The sequence below is a fragment of the Phyllostomus discolor genome, chromosome 1, assembly GCF_004126475.2.
Source record: "Phyllostomus discolor isolate MPI-MPIP mPhyDis1 chromosome 1, mPhyDis1.pri.v3, whole genome shotgun sequence".
NCBI classification, from domain to species: Eukaryota; Metazoa; Chordata; class Mammalia; order Chiroptera; family Phyllostomidae; genus Phyllostomus; species Phyllostomus discolor.
This window is the reverse complement of record NC_040903.2, coordinates 160,750,663-160,775,758: the sequence shown is the minus strand read 5'-3', so window position 1 is coordinate 160,775,758 and position 25,096 is coordinate 160,750,663. Positions and strand designations below refer to the sequence as shown.

General features: G+C 39.1%; 1 protein-coding gene across 4 annotated transcripts in view; it reads left to right on the top strand.

Moving 5' to 3' along the window:
• FBN1 (fibrillin 1) overlaps positions 1-25,096 on the top strand; it is a 228,806-nt gene that overhangs the window by 128,724 nt on the left and 74,986 nt on the right. For all 4 annotated transcript variants that reach the window (XM_036033263.1, XM_036033266.1, XM_036033271.1 and 1 more), the window contains 14 exons: positions 3,004-3,129; positions 5,291-5,413; positions 8,600-8,722; positions 9,790-9,945; positions 13,510-13,563; positions 15,129-15,254; positions 16,722-16,847; positions 17,418-17,537; positions 17,629-17,766; positions 18,625-18,675; positions 20,339-20,464; positions 22,534-22,761; positions 24,663-24,788; positions 24,902-25,030. In XM_036033263.1, the coding sequence (XP_035889156.1) occupies positions 3,004-3,129; positions 5,291-5,413; positions 8,600-8,722; positions 9,790-9,945; positions 13,510-13,563; positions 15,129-15,254; positions 16,722-16,847; positions 17,418-17,537; positions 17,629-17,766; positions 18,625-18,675; positions 20,339-20,464; positions 22,534-22,761; positions 24,663-24,788; positions 24,902-25,030 (1,752 nt within the window). The remainder of the gene's footprint in view (positions 1-3,003; positions 3,130-5,290; positions 5,414-8,599; positions 8,723-9,789; positions 9,946-13,509; positions 13,564-15,128; positions 15,255-16,721; positions 16,848-17,417; positions 17,538-17,628; positions 17,767-18,624; positions 18,676-20,338; positions 20,465-22,533; positions 22,762-24,662; positions 24,789-24,901; positions 25,031-25,096) is intronic.

Genomic DNA, 25,096 nt, shown 5'->3' with positions numbered 1-25,096 from the left:
TTTTCACTACCTTTTGGCCTCATCATTATCATCTGTTAAATTTTAAATCTGACAGTTAGGGAACTGGGTTTTCTTTTATTGACATAAAACCAAGGCAAGTTTCAGGTGAAGTTGGGTGTGGTTAAAGGATGAGGAGGTGGCCTCTAAGTCCCAGCTGCTCACTAGTGTGGTCAGCAGCTACATCGCCTGTTTGCTGGTGGAAAATGCAGAATGTCAGGTCCCACCCCAGACCTGTTGGAGCAGAACCAGCATTTAACAAGATCCTTCAGGGACCCATATGCACATTAAAGAGTTCGAAGCACTGTTATAAATGTTTCCTCATAGAAATTTCCCTTCGTGTTTGTTTATTAATTAATTTACTAAGTCACCCAATATGCTTTTTATTGAATGACTGTGATGTACCAAGTTCCGGGAACAGAAATAAGTAAGATGTATTTCCCACCCTCAGGGAAATCCAACATCTATATCTTTATAAATTTGGCACAAATGAGCTGTAGCATTGATCCTATAAAGTCAGATAATAGAAAGAAAACTCCTTGTTAAAATTAAATACAAGAGCCCTGGCTGATGTGGCTCAGTTGGTTGGAGCATTGTCCTGTAAACTAAAAGGTGGCTGGTTTGATTCCCCAAGTTGCAGGTTCGGCCCTGGGATGCATATGTAAGGCAACAAATCAATGTTTCTCTCTCACATCAACGTTTCTCTCCCTCTCTTTCTCCTCCCCTTCCCCTCTGCATAAAATCAGTAAGCATGTCCTCAGGTGAGGATGAAAAAAAAATTAAATACAAGGAAAGATCAGAAGTTTGTATGACTTAAAATTTGTAAGCCATTAATGAGTTAATTTTATGGCCTCTTTTAGCAAAAGCTTTTTGAGTTGAAGATATACAGAAGTTTTATTTTTAATCAGTGACTCCTTTCAAAATCTTTAAATTTGGTTCTGACTTAGAGACTTTTTTTCCCAATGGTGTATTTTAGTACACTACTTGGAAGTGGCAGTTTTGAGCAGAAAAAACTGGAGTGTGTCATTTCAATCTGCTAATAGTTCTATTAATGGCCTACCTACTAAATTGTAAATTGGATAGTCTGAATATTTATCTGATTTTAGAGCTATTGTTTAAAATAATTAGCACATACAAACAGTGGACTAGACATTTTTGCAATAGTAGAAAATAAACTGAAGCCAGTGTTTCAGAAGACTGCACTACTGAATGAGCCATTTGAAGATGTTATGGAGAGCACTCGGCTAGGGTGTGGGCCAGGCAGTGTAGATGGATGTTGTTGTCATTAGTCTGAGGCTGAGGAATACCTAAAAGCCGCCAACACCGTCTTCTTAAAGAAACTAGTGCTAAGCTCATCACAAGCATAAAACGTTGATAACTTGCTCACATTTTGGGGTAGATGAAACTTGCCACAGGTTGGTCAGAAAGGCTGTGTGCTTAACTGACAGGCACATGATGGGCTGAATAGAGGCGGCTGGAAGAGACAGCTGAAAGTGCAGAGGAGAACTTTGAATGGCAAGCTTTTCATTCATCTTGTAAACCAGCAGGGAGCCTGATGGGATTCTGAAATTAGTGAGGAGAAAAAACGCTGAACTCTTTATCCTCTTTATTTTATTCTCAGGGCTCAAAAGATTATAGAATCCTAAAAAAAAAAAAGTCTTCTCAAGAATATGTGAGTTTTCCTATTTTTTTTGGAGTGTGCAGCAAGTTAGATTTTAGCAAGGATTAAGAAATAAATGAAAGAGAAAAAGCTCTTAGGTTGTTGGCACGGAGATCAGACAGAAGAGAAGCCCAGACTGCCTCAGCTAGTCCAATGACTCGTGTGGAAACCGCTGCTGGCCTGCCCAGAAAGAAAGTGCGCCCGAGGGTCAACCACAAGACACCGTGCAGACACAGGGTAGACAGTCCGAGTAACCGCTCTCCCATGAGGGCACATTCTTGTCCTCCAGAGGAAGTTTAGAGCTCTCATAATCAGGCACAGGTGGTCTCAGCTTTGCATAGGTGGGTCTGCTCCCATCTGTTTCCACACAGGTCCGCAGTCTCTGTCTTCTGGGGAGCGAAGTGCTGGCAAAGACTGTGTGCTATGTAGACAAGGCAGTTTGTGTTCATCCTCTCTGATGTTCATCCAGGTATCTAGCCTGGAAACCGAGGCGAACAGATAATCCGGAACACCATGTTGTACAGTTTAGGTTGATGATTAATCTTTAAATGAAAACTCAGATATAAAGGTCATTCAAGTTATTAACACTTCTATATCTAGCTTGGTTGTTTACTTTGGCATAATAGTTAATACAATAGAAAAAAAAAAGGAAATGCCCTACAGTACCAATATTTTGTTTGGTAGATAGACTACTCATAAAGTTATAAAGGCTACTAAGAATAAACAAATAATAAAACTGTACTTGGACCAGAACTGCTATCAGGAAGGTATTTCAGTCATATGATTGATGGTTTTCAGACAAAATTAAATATTTTAAATGGCATCTCTGTTTTCTTACTCTATATAGCTGTAAGATCTGCCTTTTTGATCATGTACAGGGTATGGCAAAAGTAGGTTTAAAGTTCTGAGTACAGGAAACAGTTTATTAATTATTGTATTATTTCCCATGTGAACAACTATAAGCCTAGTTTGTCCTACCCTGTATTGAAAGATGCCAGCCGAAGTCCAACCTGACTAGTGGTGTATACTGGCTCATTAACTCAGCTAGGAAAATGGTGAAGACAAATCTATTTTGTTTACAGAATTAAGGTTTAAGGAATCTTATTAGAAATTAGAGTTTGATTGAATGTTATTATGTTAACCCTTTTCTTCTGCCACATGTCATTCAAACTCTAATTAATAATAATTCTCACATTATTTGATACCAACTTTGTGTTTGAACAATGCTATTTTGTAATTAAAAACCAAGATTAAGATCATGGATTGGGAGATGGAGGGAGGGAGAAACAAACTAATTCTTAATGCCCTAACTAAAACTATTTCTTCTGTTTGAACTCTGGTTTTAGACATTGACGAATGTTTGCAGAATGGCCGTATCTGCAATAACGGACGTTGCATCAACACAGATGGCAGTTTCCATTGTGTGTGCAATGCGGGCTTTCACGTTACACGAGACGGGAAGAACTGTGAAGGTAACACAGGCGGATGATAATAAGCCTATGACCCTATGATTTCCCTTCTTCAGTGCAGTGCAGTGTCAGAAGTCTTCAACAAGACCGACTCAAACACTGAGTGAAAGATCAGTATCACATATATTCACAATTGTTTTCTGGGAGATGAGCGTAATTTTCAGCAATATTCATGCCTTTAATTCACATTTCTGTGGGCCAAATACATTTTAAATCTATGAGGAGAGCTTTCCATTTAAAGATCCCTGGTGATGATGACATTTTGGTGGCATAAATCATTACTTTCTAATTTTATACAATCGGAATTTGTACATTTTTTGAAAAAAGGACACACTTAATCCCATTTACTCTTTAGTCATATATGACACTTTTGTTTAAAATGTCTGCTTAGTAATAAAATACTACTAATGGGTATCTGAAAATGTAAAATTTGATTGAGAGAAATTTTGACTACAGAGAGTAGCCATACTTTTCTGCTGCTTCTTGAATTAATCACCTCATTTTGGATTGGGCTGTTTCAAATATTTTGTCTTTTTCCCCTTGTCATTTTTTCCTAAATTGAAACTATGACAATTATTGATGAGTTTCCACTTCTTAGACCTTCAGCAAAAAATGAAGAATGGCCCTTATCTTTCCCAATGTCTTTGGGAAAGATCCCAAGAATCTATTCATACATTAAAAGAATTTCAAAATTGTTCTTAGAAACATTTTTGGCAGAATATTATCTCAGTGATTCAATTCAAAGACTCAATGCCAAAATTCTCGGTTGGGATAGAATCCTGTTAAAAAAATCATAAATTACATTGGTCTGACTAAAAGCCTGTAAGTGAAAACACACCATGTCTAGAAGATCAAGTGCCTCCTAAGGCAGCTTTAACATTAAATAAATAACACATTGATGAATTTAAAGAAATATTCCTTTGGTCAAAGGATCCTAAAAGTTAGCTGACATGGCTATAATCCATAGGTAAGTCTTAAATTTTAAACATACATTTTCCTACCTGATTTGAAATTGCTTCAGACTACAAGATGTCCTCTTGTTCTCTGGTTTCCCCCTTTTCAAGAGTTGGGAAGCCGTCTAAGTACATTTCCAACTCAATCATTTTTAGTTTTGATTTTGTTTTTATTTTCAGTATATTAGAAGTAATTTGGATCTGTGAAATAAATATAACCATTAGGCTGTTAATACACTGTTCAGTATGTTAACTACTGTTTCTTAAGAGAGTGCTGGTAGCTTCTATTGGGTTGCCTTTCATGTATATGTAGGTAATAAACACAAAAATTATATATGAATTTCATATACAAGGGGGGACACCCAAACGAATGGCATTGTCTTCTGGAGGGCAGGCCCCTTGTAGTACAGGCTTCCTTCCCACCAGGTGAGTGTTCTAGGAACCCATCTGCATCAGTGTAGCAGCTGGTGTTGTTGTGAGAGGCCACGTTCAGCTTCAGTGAATTTTGTTAAGATGCTTTCAACACTTTTGCCCATTTCATGATGGGTGATTTATAAGTGCACCTGCCCACACTGCACTGAGTGTTCAGCAGTTTTTGACCAAAAAATGGTATGAACCCCATGCCCCACCCTCCCTATTCACCCGATCTCACCCCAAGTGATTTTTTTTTTGTTTCCATGAATGGACAAAGTCCTCAAAGGGAAACATTTTGCTGATATGGAAGAGGTGAAACAACAAACGGAAGAAGCACTAAAAGGCATCAAAATAAATGAGTTCGAAAATGTTTTGAACAGTGGGAAAAGAGTCTTGATAGGTGTATGAATGTTGCATCAAAGGGAGAATACTTTGAAGGTGACTTTAGTTTAAACGTGTAAGAATAAATACACAATTTTTAATAAATAAATTCTGGAGTTTTTTGGATCCCTGTCATACACATGTATACATGTTATATATGTGTGCTATATATATGTCATGAAATAAATTTAGCCTTATAGTTTGTGTGCATCTGTCACAACTTGAGAACCTGAGGTACATGTTCCCCAAAGGCCCCTGTTCTCCTTGTGTGCTATACTATGGATGGTGATTAGCCTTAGACTGTAATAACAGAAAAAGGAAGAAATGGAAAGAAACAAAATTATATTCATCTAGTTGGCTTCCTTGGTAAGCTTACTCTTCCAGTTGTAAGAAAATGTATGTTTTGCATTTTTCAGATATGGATGAATGCAGCATAAGGAACATGTGCCTTAATGGGATGTGTATCAATGAAGATGGCAGTTTTAAGTGTATTTGCAAACCTGGATTTCAGCTGGCATCAGATGGGCGTTACTGCAAAGGTTCGTGCTATGGAACGCTGTATCATATTCTTCTGCTGCTCTTTCCTCTTCTCTGCTTACTTAGAGGTATCATTTTTCCTTACTGAGTCTCCTTGTTTAAACTACACCTAATTCTGGTTTAGGAAATCTCACTGGAATACCTTCTGAAGTCCAGCCATCCAGAGACCTACAGTTTATGCCCAGAGGCTGTTCTTATTTCAGAAAGAGTGTTTGGGGTCTTCTCAAAGAAGGCTGAAGGGCTACATAGCAAATGAATGAGAAGCCAGACTGCCAACAACAGATGAGACAGTGCCTTTTTAAATAAGCTGAGTTCTGCCTTTCCCTTGCAGTTGGGGATAATGGCAGTGAGGCTTCTTGATGGCTGCCATTTGCCTCCTCTTCCATCTTTACCTGCACAAAATAACAGAGACTTGTTGTAGTGATCTCTTCTTCATAATTGCCTCCAGATATTTTAAGGAACAGAAAAATTTTAATGGGCCATTTACTTAGGCTTTATCAAGTCACAGAAGCAAAAGGGAAACAGTATTAAGCAGGAGGAATAAATGAACCAAGAGCCATTGTTTAACTTGGTAGCTTTGGGAATCATCTCACTGCTCCAGGTATTGAAGCAAAAGTAAAGATTTTTATTTGTGCTTTTGGATATTGGGGTCCTAGGAAAACTCATTGCAGATCAATTTGTGCTTATTGTCTCTTGCCTTTTGTAGTCAGGGATGAGTGGTTATTGAATTTGGGTTCATGATATGAGTTGGAACCGGACTTCTTGAGGAACCTCATACTCAAAACAGGTCCAGGATGTCTGCTAAAATGCTGCACGCAAAGCCCATAGGTTCAGATGCAGAAGCATAGAGTGCCAAATTCTTCAAGATTGTGAAAGCTGGATAAAGTCCTATGACACTTCTTCTCTAGCTGTCCCTGGTGGACAGCTTTGGTGAAGGAGTTATGGAAGAAAGCCTTGTATGAAGAAGTCTTTGGCAAGATATACGTTTTCTATAGGCCTTAAAGAGCTTCTAGCTCTTGATTATTTCCCTACATCCTCCACGACCTTCATAGCACTGGTTTGTAATGTTGGGCAAGTCTGTCTTCATAGCAAGAGAAAACATTAGAGTTTTTCAAATTTGAAGTAGGAAATTGGTTTCTGTACTTCTGAGCCCTGTGCAGGGAGAACCTTATAGCTGGGAAGACAAGATTAATGTGTGGAACTATTCTACAGTGTAAGACAGCATAACAGAGTGCCAAAATTTGCAGATGAAGTGCTGTACAAGTGAAAAAGAAATGAAAAAAGAATGGGTGCTGGAATACTTGGAACTAGGCTTCCAAACAAAGTAACAGAAGGAAACGTGAAGGCCCTTTGTGAGCAGCCCTTTTGCAAAAACCATATTCCTCTTAGTTGACCACAGAGCACTCTTAGGTTTGCTTTCAGGCCTAGGGGCTGCTAGTGACCCAGCCCACAGCCTCTCAGCATTTGAGTATGGCCAATAGATAATGCCGATGGAATAGTTTCAGAAGACATTATGATCTCATAGATGATTCTGCAACTATGTGCAACCAGTGCAATAGTATCTTATCAATAAATAGATTGTTCATTCATTTGAAAGTGCCTAACGATTTGGAAAGTTTGCTCTGACTTTAGCATTCTGGCTTAAGAATCAGAGTTAGAAAGAGAGAGTGGGGAGAATGCTTCACGTTCTTACCTATATCCTCTTTTTTTCTGGTGTATAGAGAACATGGAACACACACACTGTTATAAGAATAAATACAGAAAAAAATCTGTTGTATGCAGGATTTCTTCTTTCCCGTAGTTTCTCTCTTGACATCATGAGATAAGATTTTTCTCTTAGTGATGAGTGCTTAGTTTTGAGCCCACAAAGATGCAACTGTTCAAAGCTGAATGAACGGCAGTAATTTAATTTCTGTAGCTAACTAATCTGATCACCTTTTGAAAGTTGAGACTGCGCACTCTGAGCAGTGCTTCCTGTGTTACAGCTGTGTCCCCTGCAAAGATGCCTTCGTGTTATTTTTCAGGTTGTCGCTGCCTCTGTGTTACTGTAGATCTCATCTTGAGCAAAAAGGTGACTCAAATAACTGAACCCATCTGAGTTTATGTATTTAAAATAACTGCTGTTTTAAAATATAAATTGTATACAGAATCTTGGATTGTCTGTGTATATTTTGTGCCAAATAACACGAGTAAAATGCAGAGGTGTTTCAGTCTCAGTTTGACTTTTTAAGGTCAAAAGAATGTAAATACTCACATACTCCTTGTATATTATAAAATGAGTTGTTATAATATGACTCATTTCTAAGTATTATATATTTTCCAAAACACAATTTTGGACTATTTCTTCTCCCCTATATTAAGGGGGGACATCTCTACTATTATTAGTATGTCTCTACTAAAGAATTTTACTAGGCTTACCTAAGTATACACACGATGCTATGAAATGTTTGTAATACCTGTAAAAGATTTTTCTTTCCTGGGTTCCAATTGCTGCTAGTGCTGTTGCTGGCCAAGAATAGTCATCAAAATCATCTATATTCTTTTCTGTCCCTTTTCTGTGGTGTGTCTCCAAGGCTTTAGTTGTGTGTCTCTTAATGCCATGCTAATTGTCACAGGAAGCTAAGGCATGGGTGGTACTAAGGCATGGGTGGTACCAGTCTGGATATTGGATGCAAAATGGAAAGGCTTTCTGCCCAGGTCAAAGATGCTATTTATTATCAAGCTCCATTTCCAGCAGTCCTGAAAAGAACTTGCTGTGTGAAAGATTACACAAGACACTTTGTATTTTAGCCATCACTTCATCCAATCCTGTTTTTGCCTTTGTGATTCTTATTTTTTAATCTTTATTGTATTTTTTCCATTACCAGTTAGTCCCCTTAAACTTCCCCCCACACCCCCAGCAATCTCTATACTGTTGTCCATATCCATGAGTCCTTTTTCCTTTTGGCTTAAAAATATATATCAAGAAAATATTATCAAAATAGCTTTCCATGGAAAAGAAATAAACTCAGCCAGTTTATTTCTCCCCAAAAAATAGAAAGAAAATGCATCTCATTGAGCTTTCATTGTTGATGCTGCAGAGTATTTTTCATGGTTTCCATTTCCAAATTCTGTAACAGAATTATAAACAGTTTATGGTTTTCCATAGAAGCTACTTCATTTTTAATAAGTGCTTTTCCACCCCACAGATATTAATGAGTGTGAAACACCAGGGATCTGCATGAACGGGCGCTGTGTCAACACCGACGGCTCCTACAGATGTGAATGCTTTCCCGGACTGGCCGTGGGGCTGGATGGACGCGTGTGTGTGGGTAAGATTAAGCCACAGCTAGATGCAGATAAAGATCCATGCTTTGCTGATCCATATAACCCACCAGTAACAAATGTACTCTACTGCAATAGATACAATATCATTAATATTTATGGAGCAACAAACCAACAGGGTCAGTTCTCTTCTTGGATAAATTGCATATTAATCCAAGTGCTAGAAAGATGAGCTGAGATCAGTGAAAAGCAAGAGAATCCTCACCTCTTCTTCCCCCTTTTCTTTCCTAATCACATAGCTGTCCTGAATTTCCTCCAGCCTGCCTTTGTTGAGAATGGTTTTTGAAACTGGCCTGTACGTGCTCACTATCTCTTGGCAGACACGTTCGTGGACTATTGATGTCCAAAGGGAAGTGTAGAATGTGAAGGAGGATATGAATAATCAAGAAATTTGCATGCTAATAGTTTTATGCAGCTGTATAAGAAGTTTGAGTTTTGTTGAGAAATAGATATGAATTTTATCCAAATTACTTTTAAGAAAGCTGGTTAGGAAGCCCTTTGGATTGGGAGATGATTGGGCATAGCTGGAAACCCCTTCTCTGATGGTGACACTGTTTATGGACCAATATCTACAGATTTATATAACGAACATTGTACAGATCAAACTTCCTTTTTTGAAAGTACGTCTAATCCAGACATTCAATAATTACATGTCTATATTGAGGTAGGCCACAGTTCACAATGATCTTATTTATCATGAGGTGAGATTCAACAACCATCCATCATTCAGTCAGGATTTATTAAGTGTCTGCTCTGTGCAGGCCTGAGGAAGACAAAAATGAATGAGATACAATTCCAGCACTTACATGCTTCACAGTTGGGTAAACCACAAAAGTCCCTAGAAAACGGGACTCTGGCCATTGGTTTCCAGTGCTTGGAAACTGAATGTAGTTTGTTTTGTTTTTATGATATTTTATTGAGACCTAACACCAGAGGCATTCTTCATGAGTTCGAACAGGGACGATGGCTAAATAAAGCTAGGTCCAACTTTGACCCGGGGGGTTCTCATCTGTTTGAAGCGATGGTGTGATGACAGTTGCTTCTTCCTGTTTAGACACACACAGACGGAGCACATGCTATGGTGGATATAAGAGAGGCCAGTGTGTCAAGCCCTTGTTCGGTGCTGTTACTAAATCTGAATGCTGTTGCGCCAACACTGAGTATGCATTTGGAGAAGATCCTTGCCAGCCGTGTCCTGCACAGAATTCAGGTAAGTGGGGTCATGGGGGTGCCTTGTACTGCCTGCCTTCTGCCACCATTGGCAGTCTTGCATTTACAGAATTTATAGACGTCATAGGGAAAGACTACATATGCTCTCCAGGTATATACCATGTACCTTCCTGGGGCCGTGGCAGGGGCTAGTTGGGGTCTAACCCACATCGCTCACCCAGGTCTAACAGCCAGTTGCAGCAGGCGGCACATTTGTGCCTCCTGTCAGAACTCTTCCACCTCAGTGATATTCATGCTCTTTGGAATGCATGCCCCTTACTTTGTTTTCTAAAGTAGTTCCACAGTGTTTGCATTTTGCAGGAACTCCCTCAGAGCAGACTATTACACAGTGTAAAAGCAAATAATTTTCAGGTTACCTGAATATTTCCAACTTTTCTCCAAAAGGCCTAGTGAATTTTGTTGAAATCCCTCATGTTGATATAAGTGTGCTATTCCTAAATGATTTTATTCAACCCTAGGGAAAAAGTAATTACTTCTGTTTGAAACAACATGGTGTAGTGAAAAGAAAACTGGTCCCTCAGTTACAGATCTGCCCCCAGCCACAGGCAAAGTACTTAATTTAGGGGGGTTAGTTTTTCTGTGGATTTTTGTTTATTTAGGAATTTTTCTCACCTACTTTCAAAAAGACTTGTGATAGCTTACATTAGTAAACATAATTACAAATTAGATTAATATGAAAAAGGGATTCTTTAGTTTTCTTATCTGAGAATAACTTGTTTTAGGTAATCCAGTTGTAAATTATTTCTATTTGTAAGGCAAAAAGAGTCTGTTGAAATTAATACAATAGACTATCTACATTTGAATACAATTTTAAAGTAGCTTGGCTGTTTACTTCTAATGTCCTAAAATAGTGTTAGATGTGAATCAACCAATCAGAGCTACATTTTCAATATCAGATCTAAGATTCAGTTAGTTCATTTCTGACTAGACAAAATTAATTAATGAAAGACTAATGCACAATTTTAAAACATTTGTCATTTTGAAAATGATGATATTTGAAATTATGAGTTAGAAATTAACATATTTTATGAAAAATTAAAGTTAAATAGGAGACTTGAAAAGAAATGAGAGATACTAATTAAAGAAAGAAAGCTTTATTCTGGCTAATTACTTTACCTGGTGACTAACACACAAATTATCATTTTATATATGGTTACCAATCAGTTAAATATACATTAACAATGCTTCAATTACATAATAGGCAGAAATACTTTCATGTAGCTACACAGTTGTATATTATTACTGTCAGCCTTTTGTGTGTTACTTGAACTTTTCAAAGTATTTCTGTTGCATGCTTCGAATTTAGAAGATGGATGAGTATCACGAAAACGGGTGCACAAGACTATAGGTGACAGCTCACATGTTAAGTGGACAGAAGAGCCAAACTTGGAATCCAGGACCCTTGGTGCATGTGGTTCTTAGTTTTCACCTTTTCCCTCTGGACCGAGTACACTTCCAAAAAAATTTTTATGATACATAGGAAAATAAAATGGGCTTATAAAAAGATGACTGAAAGAGACCAGATTTCTTTAAGCAGTAAAGCTTAGAGTTAAAGTTGAAGTCCAGTTTCACTAGCCTCTGTTCTGTATTTCAGCGGGTTTGCCGAAGAGGTCCACATGTGGAAGTGCTTTCATTCAGTTAGGCTTCTCCACCTCTTCGGTAGATGACAGTGCCAAATCGTGAAGTTCCTGGATGTGGGACTCCCTCATTGCAGGACAGAAGGGGGACTTTGAAAAGTATTGCAAATGTCCAGAATGAGTATCGTTAGTTAATTTAATGAGAAACCCCAACTACACAACATCTAAAGTTCATCTTTGTGCTCTGGAGATCAAACAGGCTATATATGAAGCTATTTCTCACTGGCTGAGCTATGAAGCTATTTCTCACTTCCTCCTAACAGAAATGGGTCAGTTAAATACACAGGAAGTATACTTATTAAGACATTGCTCGTCTGTTTTCATACCACGCTCTCCATGGCACATGCTGAGTTAGTTCAACAATGCCTGCCATTTAAGTGCTTGAGCTGTGCCAGGTGTCATGCTGAGCACTTCATGCGTTCTGTCATTAAATCCATAGAACGACAGTGTGAGTTGGGTATCACTGGCTCCAATTTATAGAAGAGGAAAACTAACAGGGGGAAATGCCATGTTCCCAAGACCCCTGGCAATAAGATTGCCATCAGCATCAAACCCATGCTGACCTGAATTCACCACAGAGAATACTGTAGTGCCAGATCTTGTCCAGATGGCAAAGAATGAGGACAATAATGTACCTGCATTTAGGCCAAGCGTCAGCTAATTTAGCACTGCCTGGAAAAGTACTTCTCATATAGCTGGTATGATTTTACTTTTCCTTTTTTATCACTTGCAGTATTTCTCTGCTTTTTGGTAGATGTTTCAATTAATTGCTGATGTGAGACGGAAAAAAGAGGGTATATGTCTTTCTTGCACCCAGTTAGTTCCTGTCTTTCAAACACACAGTGGTAGACACCTTCCATTTGTTCCTCTTTTCACTCCCTTTAAGATGATTTAAAAATTAAGAGATTTTCCCCATTTTTCTCAAATTACATTTGCTAGAAGGCACAGTCTCTGAAGGATTCAACCTTCAATTTTTCACTGTACAGTATAACTCATTTGCATCGCTGTCATCAGAAAAATAATTTTCTAGCAAAAGTTTAAGGACTCTTTGCTTAACAGTGAGGTGCAGTTGGCCCCCATAAAAAGGTCCATCCCTAGTATCCAGCTTCCCTAGTATCCAGTTTCCTGCCACTTAAGTACAAATGACTTGCATTTGACCATGAAACACTTACGTCCCTTTAAATATTATTGGATAGTATGTAAAATATTGTATCAGTTTTAACCAATAAGTTTAATTTTAAAAATAGAAGTAGAAACCGGATTCATCACAAATTTGGGAATACATTTTATAAACTTCAATTTCTTCAATAAGATCTCACAGTTTTAATAGCATGCCATACTTCTCCTATAGACTTATCATGTAGAATGAGTCTAGTACCCTGGAAAATAGTCATTTTAAAAATACACTTTAATGCAAGCACAGATACCCTGCTGTTCTTGTGAGTGGAGGCTAGAGAATTTACAGAGAGAAATAAGAAAATGTTAAGAACTGGGTACTGAAAAAACAGCTTGCACTGAGAAACAAAATTATTCCCAAGATGGTGGGAGAAAGTTTTATTAACAGTGAAGAAACCACACTTTAACAGGCACATTTCACTGTAAGTGTAAACTGTTCCCCGGTGAACAAAATCAAGTTATAGGAAAAACACCTTTTCCGAAAGTGCTTTGCACAAGGAATTGCTGTAACTTGCTTATAGCCTTAAAAGTTGTTTTCCTCCTTGATGCAGAGCCGTTAAAATGGGAGCTCAGTGTAATGAATGGCGACTCCCCCCAGGAGATGCTTTTTTTCCGTTGCCACTTATTTCAGTTCCACTCACTTAGGAGGAAATGATGTGTGCAGAGCCAAAAGCAGGATTGACCTGTTCTGCAAACAAGGGAATCATTTACTATCTGTTAATTTATTGCAGCGGAATATCAGGCGCTCTGCAGCAGTGGGCCAGGGATGACGTCAGCAGGCAGTGGTAAGGACCTGCTTCAGAATTTACTACCTTGAGCATGTGCAGAGGCAGGATCAGGCCTTCCTGTGGGTTTCTAGCTGGTCCCTTTACACCAGCCCAGCTGTCACTGCGTGATGTACCTGGGTCGCCTAGAAGCCCCCCAGCAGCAGAGCAGCCGTGGCACAGTGGGTCCTGGAGTTGCTGGGTGTGGGTGTGGTGCTTGGAACTGCGGGCTGGGTACGCTCCCGGGGGGTGTGGGAAGACAGATTAGGTACAATGACTGTGATGCTGGTGTACGACGAGGGTTAGCCTCGCCTCCCTTTGGGTCTCCCACTGTCAAGTACAATTCAGGGTCATGGGCTCAAGTGAACTGTAATTTCTTAACTGTCTAGTGCTCAGTCATTATGAGATGACAATTGGGAGCCATCTTATATTTTATATTTTTTATCTTATATTTTGTAGCGTGCAGTGACAGCAGTTAACCAAGTTGAATGAGAATGAAGTATTTAAGTGTAGGAGTAAGAACTAGAGAAATATCAGTGCTATAAAAGGAATTACAGTTAAAAGGGAGAATTGGAATAAGTATAAAATGGGTGGTATGAAAGAGGAAGGGATTCTTTTATTAATATAAAACTAAGTAATTTGATTCAGGAGAGATCTGAATAAAGTACACGGGCTGAACTGATTGTCAGTTCATTCAAGTTGACTGATTTCATCATTTTGTGTGGATGAAGATGGGGACAGGATATTTAGAGGAGAAGAGAGGAAAAGTAAGGAAATTTATAATTAATAAAGAGTTAGTGGGGAGTAAGTAAGTTGTGCTAGGGACCTGCAGAAGTGAACAAAGGTCAACCCTGATTTATAGAAGAGTCACGGACCAAGGTTTGAGACTGCCGTTCACTGATTGTCATTTTGCATCACCTTTGACTGTTAGAGCTTTCTCCTCAGTATGAGAGAGCACAGGAGAAGGGGAATGCAGCTTCCTCTGGACAGAGTGACAGAGGGTTTTCCAGAGCAGGCGGTGTTTTAGTGGGCTTTGGACCGATGCGTGGGTCTGCTCCAGACACTCTTGACACAGAGTGAAGAGGGTGTTTTATGTTCACGCAACAGTGAGAGTTTAAAGTCAATAAGCAGAGTTTATGTTTTAATTCGAGCTTGAGGATATTACTGAACTTAGAAAAGTTTGAACCGTGCAAATGACACAATCAGCTGCTGGCGATGTGGAAGGTAGATGGAAGATGGATAGCTGGTGGCAGAGAGACCAGTTGTAGGGCTCTGAGCTCTGCGTTTGACCCACTTTACCATTTGGTGTTTGGAAGAGAAGTTCAGGGGATCTCCTTCAGCTTGATGGAGGGTTGGTAATCTTGTAGGTCCAGCCTCAGATGCCAGTTCCTCTCAGGGACTAAGGGAAGGAAGATATGACTCAGAATTTCTTGTGCTGAGAAAAAGGGGTCAAGCTTTCTTATCAAAATGTAATCTTCTTTCGCAAGGTCCTAAGGTCATTGCATTTATTGTAATGTTATTTTTTGACAGTTCATTTGGTGTTTACTTTAGAATGTTACTGATTGTGAATTGTTTTTGTGGTGCAGATATAAATGAATGTGCATTAGATCCTGATATTTGTCCAAATGGAATTTGCGAAAATCTCCGTGGGACCTACAAATGTATATGCAACTCAGGATATGAAGTGGATGCATCTGGAAAAAATTGTGTTGGTGAGAACTTTCACCTGTTTTCTGAGACATTTCATGCATATTGCTTTCCTTTTGATGCATGGACCAAATTGCTCTTTTAGGACCTCAAGGACTGGGCAGATGGATGTGCTACACTTTGGGTACTTCTAAACGAGGCTCCACTGAAAACAAGTTTTATTATTTCATTTTTCTATGGGGGCCTCTCTTCATTGGCAGACACAAAAACATCACTATTTATTTGGGCAGGCCAGAGAGAACAGGGATGTTTTAACTTCATCCAGAAGTCACCCCATGGGAAGCAAAAGGGAGAGTCTGAGAAGCTGTAGGGATTTTTCCTTTCACGCTTTGGTACATGCTCTAAGTTGGACCCATTATCACCAGGTCAGAAGTATGTTCAGACTTCTGATTATGTTCAGAGGTATGAAGTGAGAACTCAAAGATCCACTCCAGCCATTTCCCACACAGGGTCCTAGGGACTGGCTATTTTTTTTTTTTTAGCTTCCTCATCAATTGCTCAATTTAAGTTTCCCGAGTTTTCTGACATTATCGGTTTAAGAATTGCAATATGAGCCTTTTGGACAGTGTTAGCATTTCCTTATACCATTTTGACAGAATTCTCAGTATGCTGCCTGCTCAGCCAATAACACAACTTCATACTCATAAAAACTTTATAAAGATGTTGCTGATTTAAGGCATTTAATGCTGTGACCCATGCAGCTTCCAGTGCTGAATTTGTATATCCTTTATGTCAGGGCTACTAGCTTGTCAAGTGATGATCTAAGCAGAATCTCTCCATGTCTAAAAAATTCCTTGTGAATGTATTCTCTGGGCTGGATAATGTTATAGCCCAAATGGATACTTAAAAAAAAAAGCTGTATAATTTCTATTCTTCCTAATTTAAGTCATACATATCAAAAGGCAGGTTTTGCATTAGACAGTTACTGTCTAATTAGAAAACCCCATCTGAAAACAAGGGGTTTTCCTCAGCTCTCTAAATCTTGAGGCTAAATTCCTCATGACAACTATAAACTCTAGAGATTGCCTCATAGTTGATACACATTACCAAAGACCCTTTAAATTATTCAAAAGGAGAAACACACATCCTGGAACTAACACATATCGAAGATGGACCATGCTTTCTAAATATTTATTTCGTTCCTTAAATGAATAGGATTAGACCTTTAAGTTCTGGTACAATGAGGCAATTAAATAAAGATTAGTAGTGATTTCTAGTAAATCCAGATTTTCTTTCTGCTAAAGAAAGAAGTGTATTGCATAATGTATGGTGAGTCTAGACTCTGTACACATCAAGTACAGATAATCAGGCCTTAAAATTAGGCAATTTAACCAAAAACCAATGGTACAGAAGTTTTGCCTCTTTGTTTGAATTAATCATATCATTATGACCTGAAACCCTAACTAAAAGAGCAAAGATGTTGCATGCAAATGATGAGCTCTTTAAAAAGTTCATTTTTGTTGGTTTTCCAGATATCAATGAATGTGCATTGAACAGTCTTCTCTGTGACAACGGGCAATGTAGGAACACTCCTGGAAGTTTTGTCTGTACCTGTCCCAAGGGGTTTATATACAAACCCGATCTAAAAACCTGTGAAGGTAAGCTATAATTTTTGTTCTTATACTATGTTCTTTGCTGTTTTGTGGAATGCTGCTAAAAAACCATGAGAATAAATTAGAGTTTCTTCTATTTTAGACAATTATGCCCCTTTTAGATGAGCTTCTTTTTCCTATACAGCATTTGTAGACACTTTGCAAGCTGCCAGTGGTACTTACCTACAATTAGTATATTATTTGCCATTTATTTTGAGTTCAAGTGCCATTTTAAAGCATTCATTTTGCATTTGCCTGAAATTGGCATTCTATTAACTATCATTTAATAGACAGAGAAAACATTACGCATATGCTGTTTGAGTTAGTTATTCAGAAGTTACACTTACATTTGCTCCAGATTTTCTGAATAAAAAGATTCGTCCATGTACCAGATTCTGAACTATAGAGATGTGCTTAATTATTATCTTGGCATTCCATCTAGCCTAGAAAAATTCTATTTAGGCCAGCTTTACTATCTAATGAAGAATATGTGGTAGCAGTTGAGGCCAAAGTTTAAATATTCATTCATGCCCGAGTCTAGTTTGCAGCAGTAATGTTGACCCGTTCTTGTTTCAGACATCGACGAATGTGAGTCAAATCCTTGCATTAATGGAGTCTGCAAAAACACCCAAGGCTCTTTTATTTGTGAGTGTTCTTCTGAAAGTACTTTGGATCCGACAAAAACCATCTGCATAGGTATTTATCTTTCTGAGAATGGTTTTCCTGTGTTTATCAAGGCTGCTGTGCTTCAGTGTCTAGTAAAGATTCTCCTCCGTGCCCCCCACAGAAACCATCAAGGGCACTTGCTGGCAGACTGTCATCGACGGGCGCTGTGAGATCAACATCAATGGAGCCACTCTAAAGTCCCAGTGCTGTTCCTCCCTTGGTGCTGCCTGGGGCAGCCCCTGTACCCTATGCCAAGTTGGTAAGAGATGCGGCTGCTGTGGCTCCTGTGCCATTCCTGCTGCTCGTTTTGCTTAGAAAGGGGAAGCCTAGTACTTTGTACATTTGGGTCATGTGGAGGATTTTAGAAAATTTAATTCTGATGACCTCAATGAAGTGTATTAGTGAATAGGAAACTAAGAGAAGTATCAAAGGCAATGGTTTCAGGGAATTTGGCAATTTATTGTTTCCTGTCACCACATTGTAATACAGCTAGCTGGTGCGGCTTTCCTGGGTCAGCAATTCCTGCTGGCTCTCTGCAGAACCTAAGGATTAGGGGTCCTGAGCTTTTTATAGGTGCACATTTTCTTCCAAAAAAACTGGTTAACCTAAAGGAAACAGTATTCATGACTAAACTTCTAAATCTGTTGTAAAGTTGAGGTTTGAGAGCCTTGCTGATGATTTTGTTGATTCTGTGTTTGGGTATATAAATGTGTTAATTTATGTACTGTGAACACTGCAGGGCATGGAAGCTCGAAGTTCTAGAATTTGTTTCCCAAATCCATGTCACAGTAACCCTATAGGGAGATTCCTGTTTCAGGGCTATCAACAAGAGGGAAATCTAGTCAGTTTCTTTCTTGGTCATCAGCTTAGCGTGATCTTTAGGGTACCTTTGGGTCTTTTTGGATATCTCAGAGAAATTGGGCTTTTATTATTCTTTTTCACTTATGCAATCTCAGAAACACTTTGTTATCTCAGACTTATTCATAGCAACAAAATCCAATTCATGTTCCAGGTCCCCTTTCATGTTTCTTATAGTAAGTCATAATTACAAAGTCTGGATATTGTTATCTCAAATTTGTTTTTTGTTTGTTTGTTTTGATTTGATTTGTTTTTACAGATCCCATATGTGGCAAAGGCTATTCAAGAATTAAAGGAACACAGTGTGAAGGTATTTATGATTATTTATAAACATCAGTTTTGTGTGCTTGAAGAATGCTTGTGTTATTTTGGGCTGGGTATAGATGTCCCATAACTTCACAGTAAGAAATAGACAGCAGAGAAAAAGAATAATGGGAACTGTAGAGCATGACAGATGTTAATTTCACCAGGATATATACGCTATGGCCAGTTTCAGACTTCTGTGGCCGGGATGTCAGGTAGTTGAAAATGTTTTAGGCTGACCGTGGTTTGAATTGACTGCACTTTCCAAATGCTATATATACCAGAAGATAAAATAGGAGTTTTTAAATGAGGCTGCAAATTTTGCCTTTTTCTTGGTTTGTCCTGGTTTTTGTTTGTTTGTTTGTTTGTTTCATTGTCATGGGTGATTTAGAAGGACACACTCTGCTGTGTTGTTTCTGAAACTGTGTGTGGATCATCTTCCATTTGCTGTGGTTCTTTCTCACGGAGTCCCAGATAGGCACAGGTCAGGGTGACAAACACAACCTGACATGACACAGCAGCTGAAAAATTTTAAAAACAGCAATTAGTCCCATATGTGGGATGAAATGAAGTTTTTTCCCTGCTAAAATAAAGAGGAACACTGTAACCCCCACCCAGGGTCTTGCTTTCCAAATGATGACTGAATTCTTTGGCCTTTCTTTGGTCCAGACCCATTGTTAATAAGTTATCTGACCTCAGCAGCACATTTTGGTGTACAAGTGGCCAGCACAACAACAACAACAAAAAAACCCAAGAAGGTAAATTTTTCCCTTTCCATTTATCTCTCTTACAAGGAAATTCTGGAACATTTTTTTCCCCTAACATCCCTGGTTTGGGAAGTTATTTCTTCTAAATACAGACCCAGCATATGTGAATTTCTTAAATAACACTCCATTTTTTTTTGACATTGACAAGTATGTTCCTTTCTTTGGATTTATTTGATGGTGAATATTTTTCCAAATTAAGTGCAGAGAACATACTGCTCTGCATGAAGCAAACTGTGATGAACCAGCACATTCGAGAGAGAGTGAGTGAATGATAAGTGGATGAGCATGAGTATCTTTCGACTCTCTGCAACTCAAATGGGGACCACCAAGGTTTTGACAGAACAGTCTGAGATCATAGCTAAGTTAGAAATAGTAATACGCTTCTAGGGACTTCTTGAGCACTTCTCAAAAGAGAATCTTTTTGCTGGCTCCACATATTCCTTAGTAGGATTTTGTGTGTGTGTGTGTGTGTGTGTGTGTGTGCTTAGTTTCAAGTTCTTTATTCTTTGGTAGTTTGAAAGACCAGGTTTCCCTTTCTCTACTGATTTCCAAACACCTGGACTCATAAAGCTAATTAGATGGCTCCTGGGAGCCTTACCTGGATAGCCACACTGCCCAGAACTGTCCCCAAGAACTTGCACCAGCTCCCTGTCTCCAAAACTCAAAAGTTACTCCCTGAGTCCATGGAGAAACTCTTACATCTTTGGTGGCAGGTGAGCTCTCTTTGTTGCTATTCGGATGCCCCAGAAATTCTACCTAAACTGTTGGGAGACAAACTAATTTTGTGAACTTACCAGGTTCAAATGGCCGTTTCTATTATGAGAATAATTATAACTCCAAGAATGGAATAAATAGAATGATGTTACAGAGATATATTAATTCATGCTTTTCTCTCCTTCATAGATATAAATGAATGTGAAGTGTTCCCTGGAGTGTGCAAAAATGGCGAATGTGTTAACACCAGGGGATCATTTATATGTCAGTGTCCCAGTGGGATGACTTTGGATGTCACAGGAAGGATCTGCCTGGGTAAATACTGAGCTCATTACTTCCCAAATGATCATTTCTTAAAGATTAATAAAACTTCAGTTGATGAGATAGAGTTGAATATTTGGTTCCCAGAACAGACACCTACATCCCGAATTCAGTATTTCCATTAGAGTCCATGGTGGTTTCCTGGAAGAAGAGCCTTCCTGATTTAAGCTCTTTGTTTATTCCTTGTATGAAGAGCAGAGAACATGTTATAGAAGAGAAACGGTAATTGATATGTAACTATTCCTTAAATCACTGCCATCATAGTTATTAACCCAGAGCTCCTAAATCCACCCCCCCACCGCCACCATATGTCATGGGCTACAGGGTGTGAAGTGAATGGTAGGGAGAACAATTTCAGTTGGAAACTGCTAGGCATGTCCTACTGTTGGCCAGAATGACAGATCTTTGCAGAAAGTTCTTGTGGGTATCAGGAATGAAAAGTGCCACAGTCTTGAATAGTGAACCTGAGGGAGCCCAGGGCTGTTGTCACTGTCAGTCATGATGGGCTTCTCCAAGCCAACGGCTACAGCCCAAGTGGCAATAGTGCAGAAGAGACTGGGCACAGAACCCTGAGTTCTTAGAAAGCTGCCCTGTAGATCTGTAGTGGCATTAGGTTTCAGATCCCATCACCATTCTTGTGGGGTCTGACAGACTTATTCTGATGTTAATACCATGGCTTCTGACTGCTAGGAGTATGTCTCTTGGATCACGGGTTTCTGAGTCTGTGACTATGGAAATAAGGCTCTGCCTCATTGTGTATCTGCAACTTTACTACTCTAAAGAGCATTCTTAGTGAAGGACCACTGTAAGTGGTTAAAAGACTGGTATGCAGCTAAGGGATTTGGATCACTTACCAATTAGAATAAACAAACCTTTAAATATAGAACTTTTTGGTTTATAATGTAAGCAATATGAAAGAGAAAAGTTGGAATTCAAAGGCTCGAGTCTTTGCGTAACTATGGAGGCCTGTTAATGCCATTCTGAGTCTTAGCTTCTTTGTTTAAGAGCAGTCAACATATAATGAAAAACTTCTTTCAGGCTCTTTAGCTGAAAGATGCTTTAATATTTAATTTATAAATCATTTAAGAAGTATCCATCTTAATAAAGGCAACTCTTGTGTAAAGTTGCCCAGAAGGCCTCAGAAGCTTCCTAACATTAAAGGAAGCTTGAGCACTTAGGTGAATGGTTAATAACCACCTTGTGAAGGAGAAAGAGAGGGAATATCATGCCTTATGTTTTAATTACACTTTACCATGTTCAGATGCATAATCTCATTTGAGCTTCATAGTAACCCCCTGAGAGATGGGTAGAACATCATTTTACAAATGTGGAAATTCAGGTTCAGGGTCAATAATTGTGTAAGACAAGCAGACTTCTTAGTCACAGAATAGGACCAAATTCTAGGTCTTCTGACCTCTGGCCTGCCATTCTTTTTATTCTTCTTCATAATCCCCTGAATTTGGGGTCGGAGCTAGAGGTACCCCACGTGTATCCAGAAGAATGTATATATAAGCACAAGTTGAAGTGAAAGAAGTCATTGAGAAGAGGAGTGAACGGCTCTTCTTTGCTGCTTTTCCTCTTTAATCTCAGGTGGGGTATTCCTCTCCACAATGACATGCATCTGGAAAAGGGGCTGGAGCTAGTTCAGATGTCCTCCAAGGATAAAGATTGCAGTTTGCTTTTTAGCTACAGATGAGATGTCAGGACATTATGGCGGGCACACATTGGGAGCAGACAAGTCTGTGAAAACAGCTCCCCAATGCTCATCACCACACTTCTCAGAATACTGCTCCTTATGCAGGATTATCAGAAAACACCTCACGTCAAAAGGAAACTTTGCACAGATAGTAGGTGCAAATATGTATGAGTTACCCAATAGAAGAGTCTGTGTTAGGCAGGAATACCCATCACAAAGCCTGGGTTTCTTTTGAGGACAAAATAATCCTAGTCAGTAAGTATATAGAAAATCATTGAGTGTACTGTACTTTGCCTAACACAACACTGGCACTTCGGGGTTGTGGAACCAGAGTTGCTCTCCTCAGCCTCCCTCTGCTCTCTGGTAGATAACCGCGTGGAAACCTGCTTCCTGAGGTACGATGACGAGGAGTGCACTCTGCCCATTTCTGGCCGCCACCGCATGGATGCCTGCTGCTGCTCTGTGGGGGCGGCCTGGGGCACGGAGGAATGCGAAGAGTGTCCTGTGAAGAACACACCTGAGTATGATGAGCTCTGTCCCAGAGGCCCCGGATTTGCCACAAAGGAAATTACAAATGGGAAACCTTTCTTCAAAGGTAAGATGGTTTCAGTAGTTGATTGCTCTTCTTTTCGGACTGGCAGATGCATTTCCATGAGTCTAGAGTTCTATTAATGGAATTACGACGAATATCATCAGTGCGGTCATCCTTCCATCATCTCAGCATACATTCTTTGCCTTCTGAACTCGCTGTAACCAAACATTCACTTTCTAATAGATTTTCTTTTTCTCTATCTCAGGATTTCCTGAGGTCACTTGCCTCTCCCATGTAGCCATTATTAAGTGTTAAAGTAGGTCTTAATGCCATCCTAAACCAAACATAAATGAAAGGAAATGGGAAATTTTTCTGCCATCTGCTAAAGCCACTATTATATGACATTTTATCCACTGATTTGAGCACCCAGTGACTGCAGTGTAGAAAATGGGGGTGAATGGCATGCGACACTCAGTGGCAGGTCCTGGTTGTCCAAATACAGTGAAGTTCTCTCCTGTGACCGACACACTCCAGTAACATGATAGTTCAAATATTATTTCAGTTTTTTTATGCTATAATCTAAAATCCATGCAAAAACATAAGAAGTCTCAGATTTAAACTAATTCCAAAATTAATTTAAGTTTTTATGCACAATGAAACAGAACTTGTTTACTTCAGCATATGGAAAATCGTAATTGGTTCCTCAGAATTCTGATCATTCAGAGAGGCTCAGCTTATGTTCCCAGTATGGAGTGTTCTGTTGGTTGCCCGTTGTGTCTGGTCCTAATCCAAACTTCATAACTAAATCAAATGGGAAATGAGTATGTAAATATCACTTAACTATCCTTATAGAAAAATGTGTAGACTTTTTTTTTCTACTGAGCATTTGGTCCAAGAAGCCTTGGGGTTTTAAATTGTTGTGTCTAGAGAGATAGTTTCTAGATGGCCCTCTTAAATGTCTCTTAAGTTAATTTTAAGAAACTTGAGTGATTTGCTTCCAAAGGCTGTGGAAATCCATTGCCACAGAAGGACTTGATGTTCTTGAGATTTAATCTGCCAATTCTGTCTCTCATGGCACTATGTAGCAATGAACTTGTATTTCTTGAGCTTTAGGTCTTACTCTGGAAAGGACCCTAAAAGGAGAAACTCAGATTCCATGTTACAGATGCTATCTCCTAGTAAAAAAGGACTCTTTTAATTACATTAATGAAACTTTCAGGCTATACAATATTTGAAAGTCTTGTATTTTAAGTGTATTTTTAAAAAGCATGAAAAAGCATAAATGAATATCTCATTTCTCTACACCAGTGATTTTCAACTGGTGCCACAAGAGGCACACTGGTGCGTGGCCAGGGTCTTTAAAGCATGTGATTCCTGACGCTTTAGTTGGGGGCACTGACCTCTTCCCCCTTAGATTGTCAAATGAAGAAAATGACAACAGCCCACACAACAATTTTTTTCTAGTGTGAATGAATCAAAATTATGCCTAATTTTTGTCAGATCAGCAAAAAATAATAGTTTTTGGTGTGCCACAGAATTTTAGTAATTTGATATGTCTTCCACGAGCTGAAAAAGGTTGAAAATCACTGCTCTACACAAGCAATTGATTGCTGTGGGCAATATATTCTAATAATCTTCTATGTGCTTAAAGTGTAGACACTAATGATCTAGACTCTTCATTCAGTAAATAGTTAAATGTTCATTATGCCTCAGACAGTGTGCTGGATTCTACAAGTCTAACCAAATGCACTCTTTACTTCTCTGATAGTGCTTTCTAAAACAGAAGTTTCAAAGACTAGAAATGTTTCCACAGTCATATTCCCTGTGGGTTATCACATATTCTTTAAAGTGAATATTGCCAATACCTTATATCAGGACCCTTCAACCTCCTGAGTTTAAAATGCTGGGCACTGAAACCTAATTGGTTTCTCACAAACTTTTCACACATTTTATTTTTCTTGAAGATATCAATGAATGCAAGATGATTCCCAGCCTCTGTACCCATGGCAAGTGCAGAAACACCATTGGCAGTTTTAAGTGCCGGTGTGACAGTGGCTTTGCGCTTGACTCTGAAGAGAGGAACTGCACAGGTCAGTGGAGGGGCTCGCCTTGGAGGGACACCCTTTGGAACTCTTCATCTTTATTCCACAAGAATGAAGGCTATCCTGATATTCACTTGCTGCCACTTGCTGCTTTTGCATAGACATCGATGAATGCCGTATATCTCCTGACCTCTGTGGCCGTGGCCAGTGTGTGAACACCCCAGGGGACTTCGAATGCAAGTGCGATGAAGGCTATGAAAGTGGATTCATGATGATGAAGAACTGCATGGGTAAGTGTGTGCCCATGGGATCATCACAGGAAAAAAGGGGTTCCAAGAAGCTTTGAGGACTCGTAG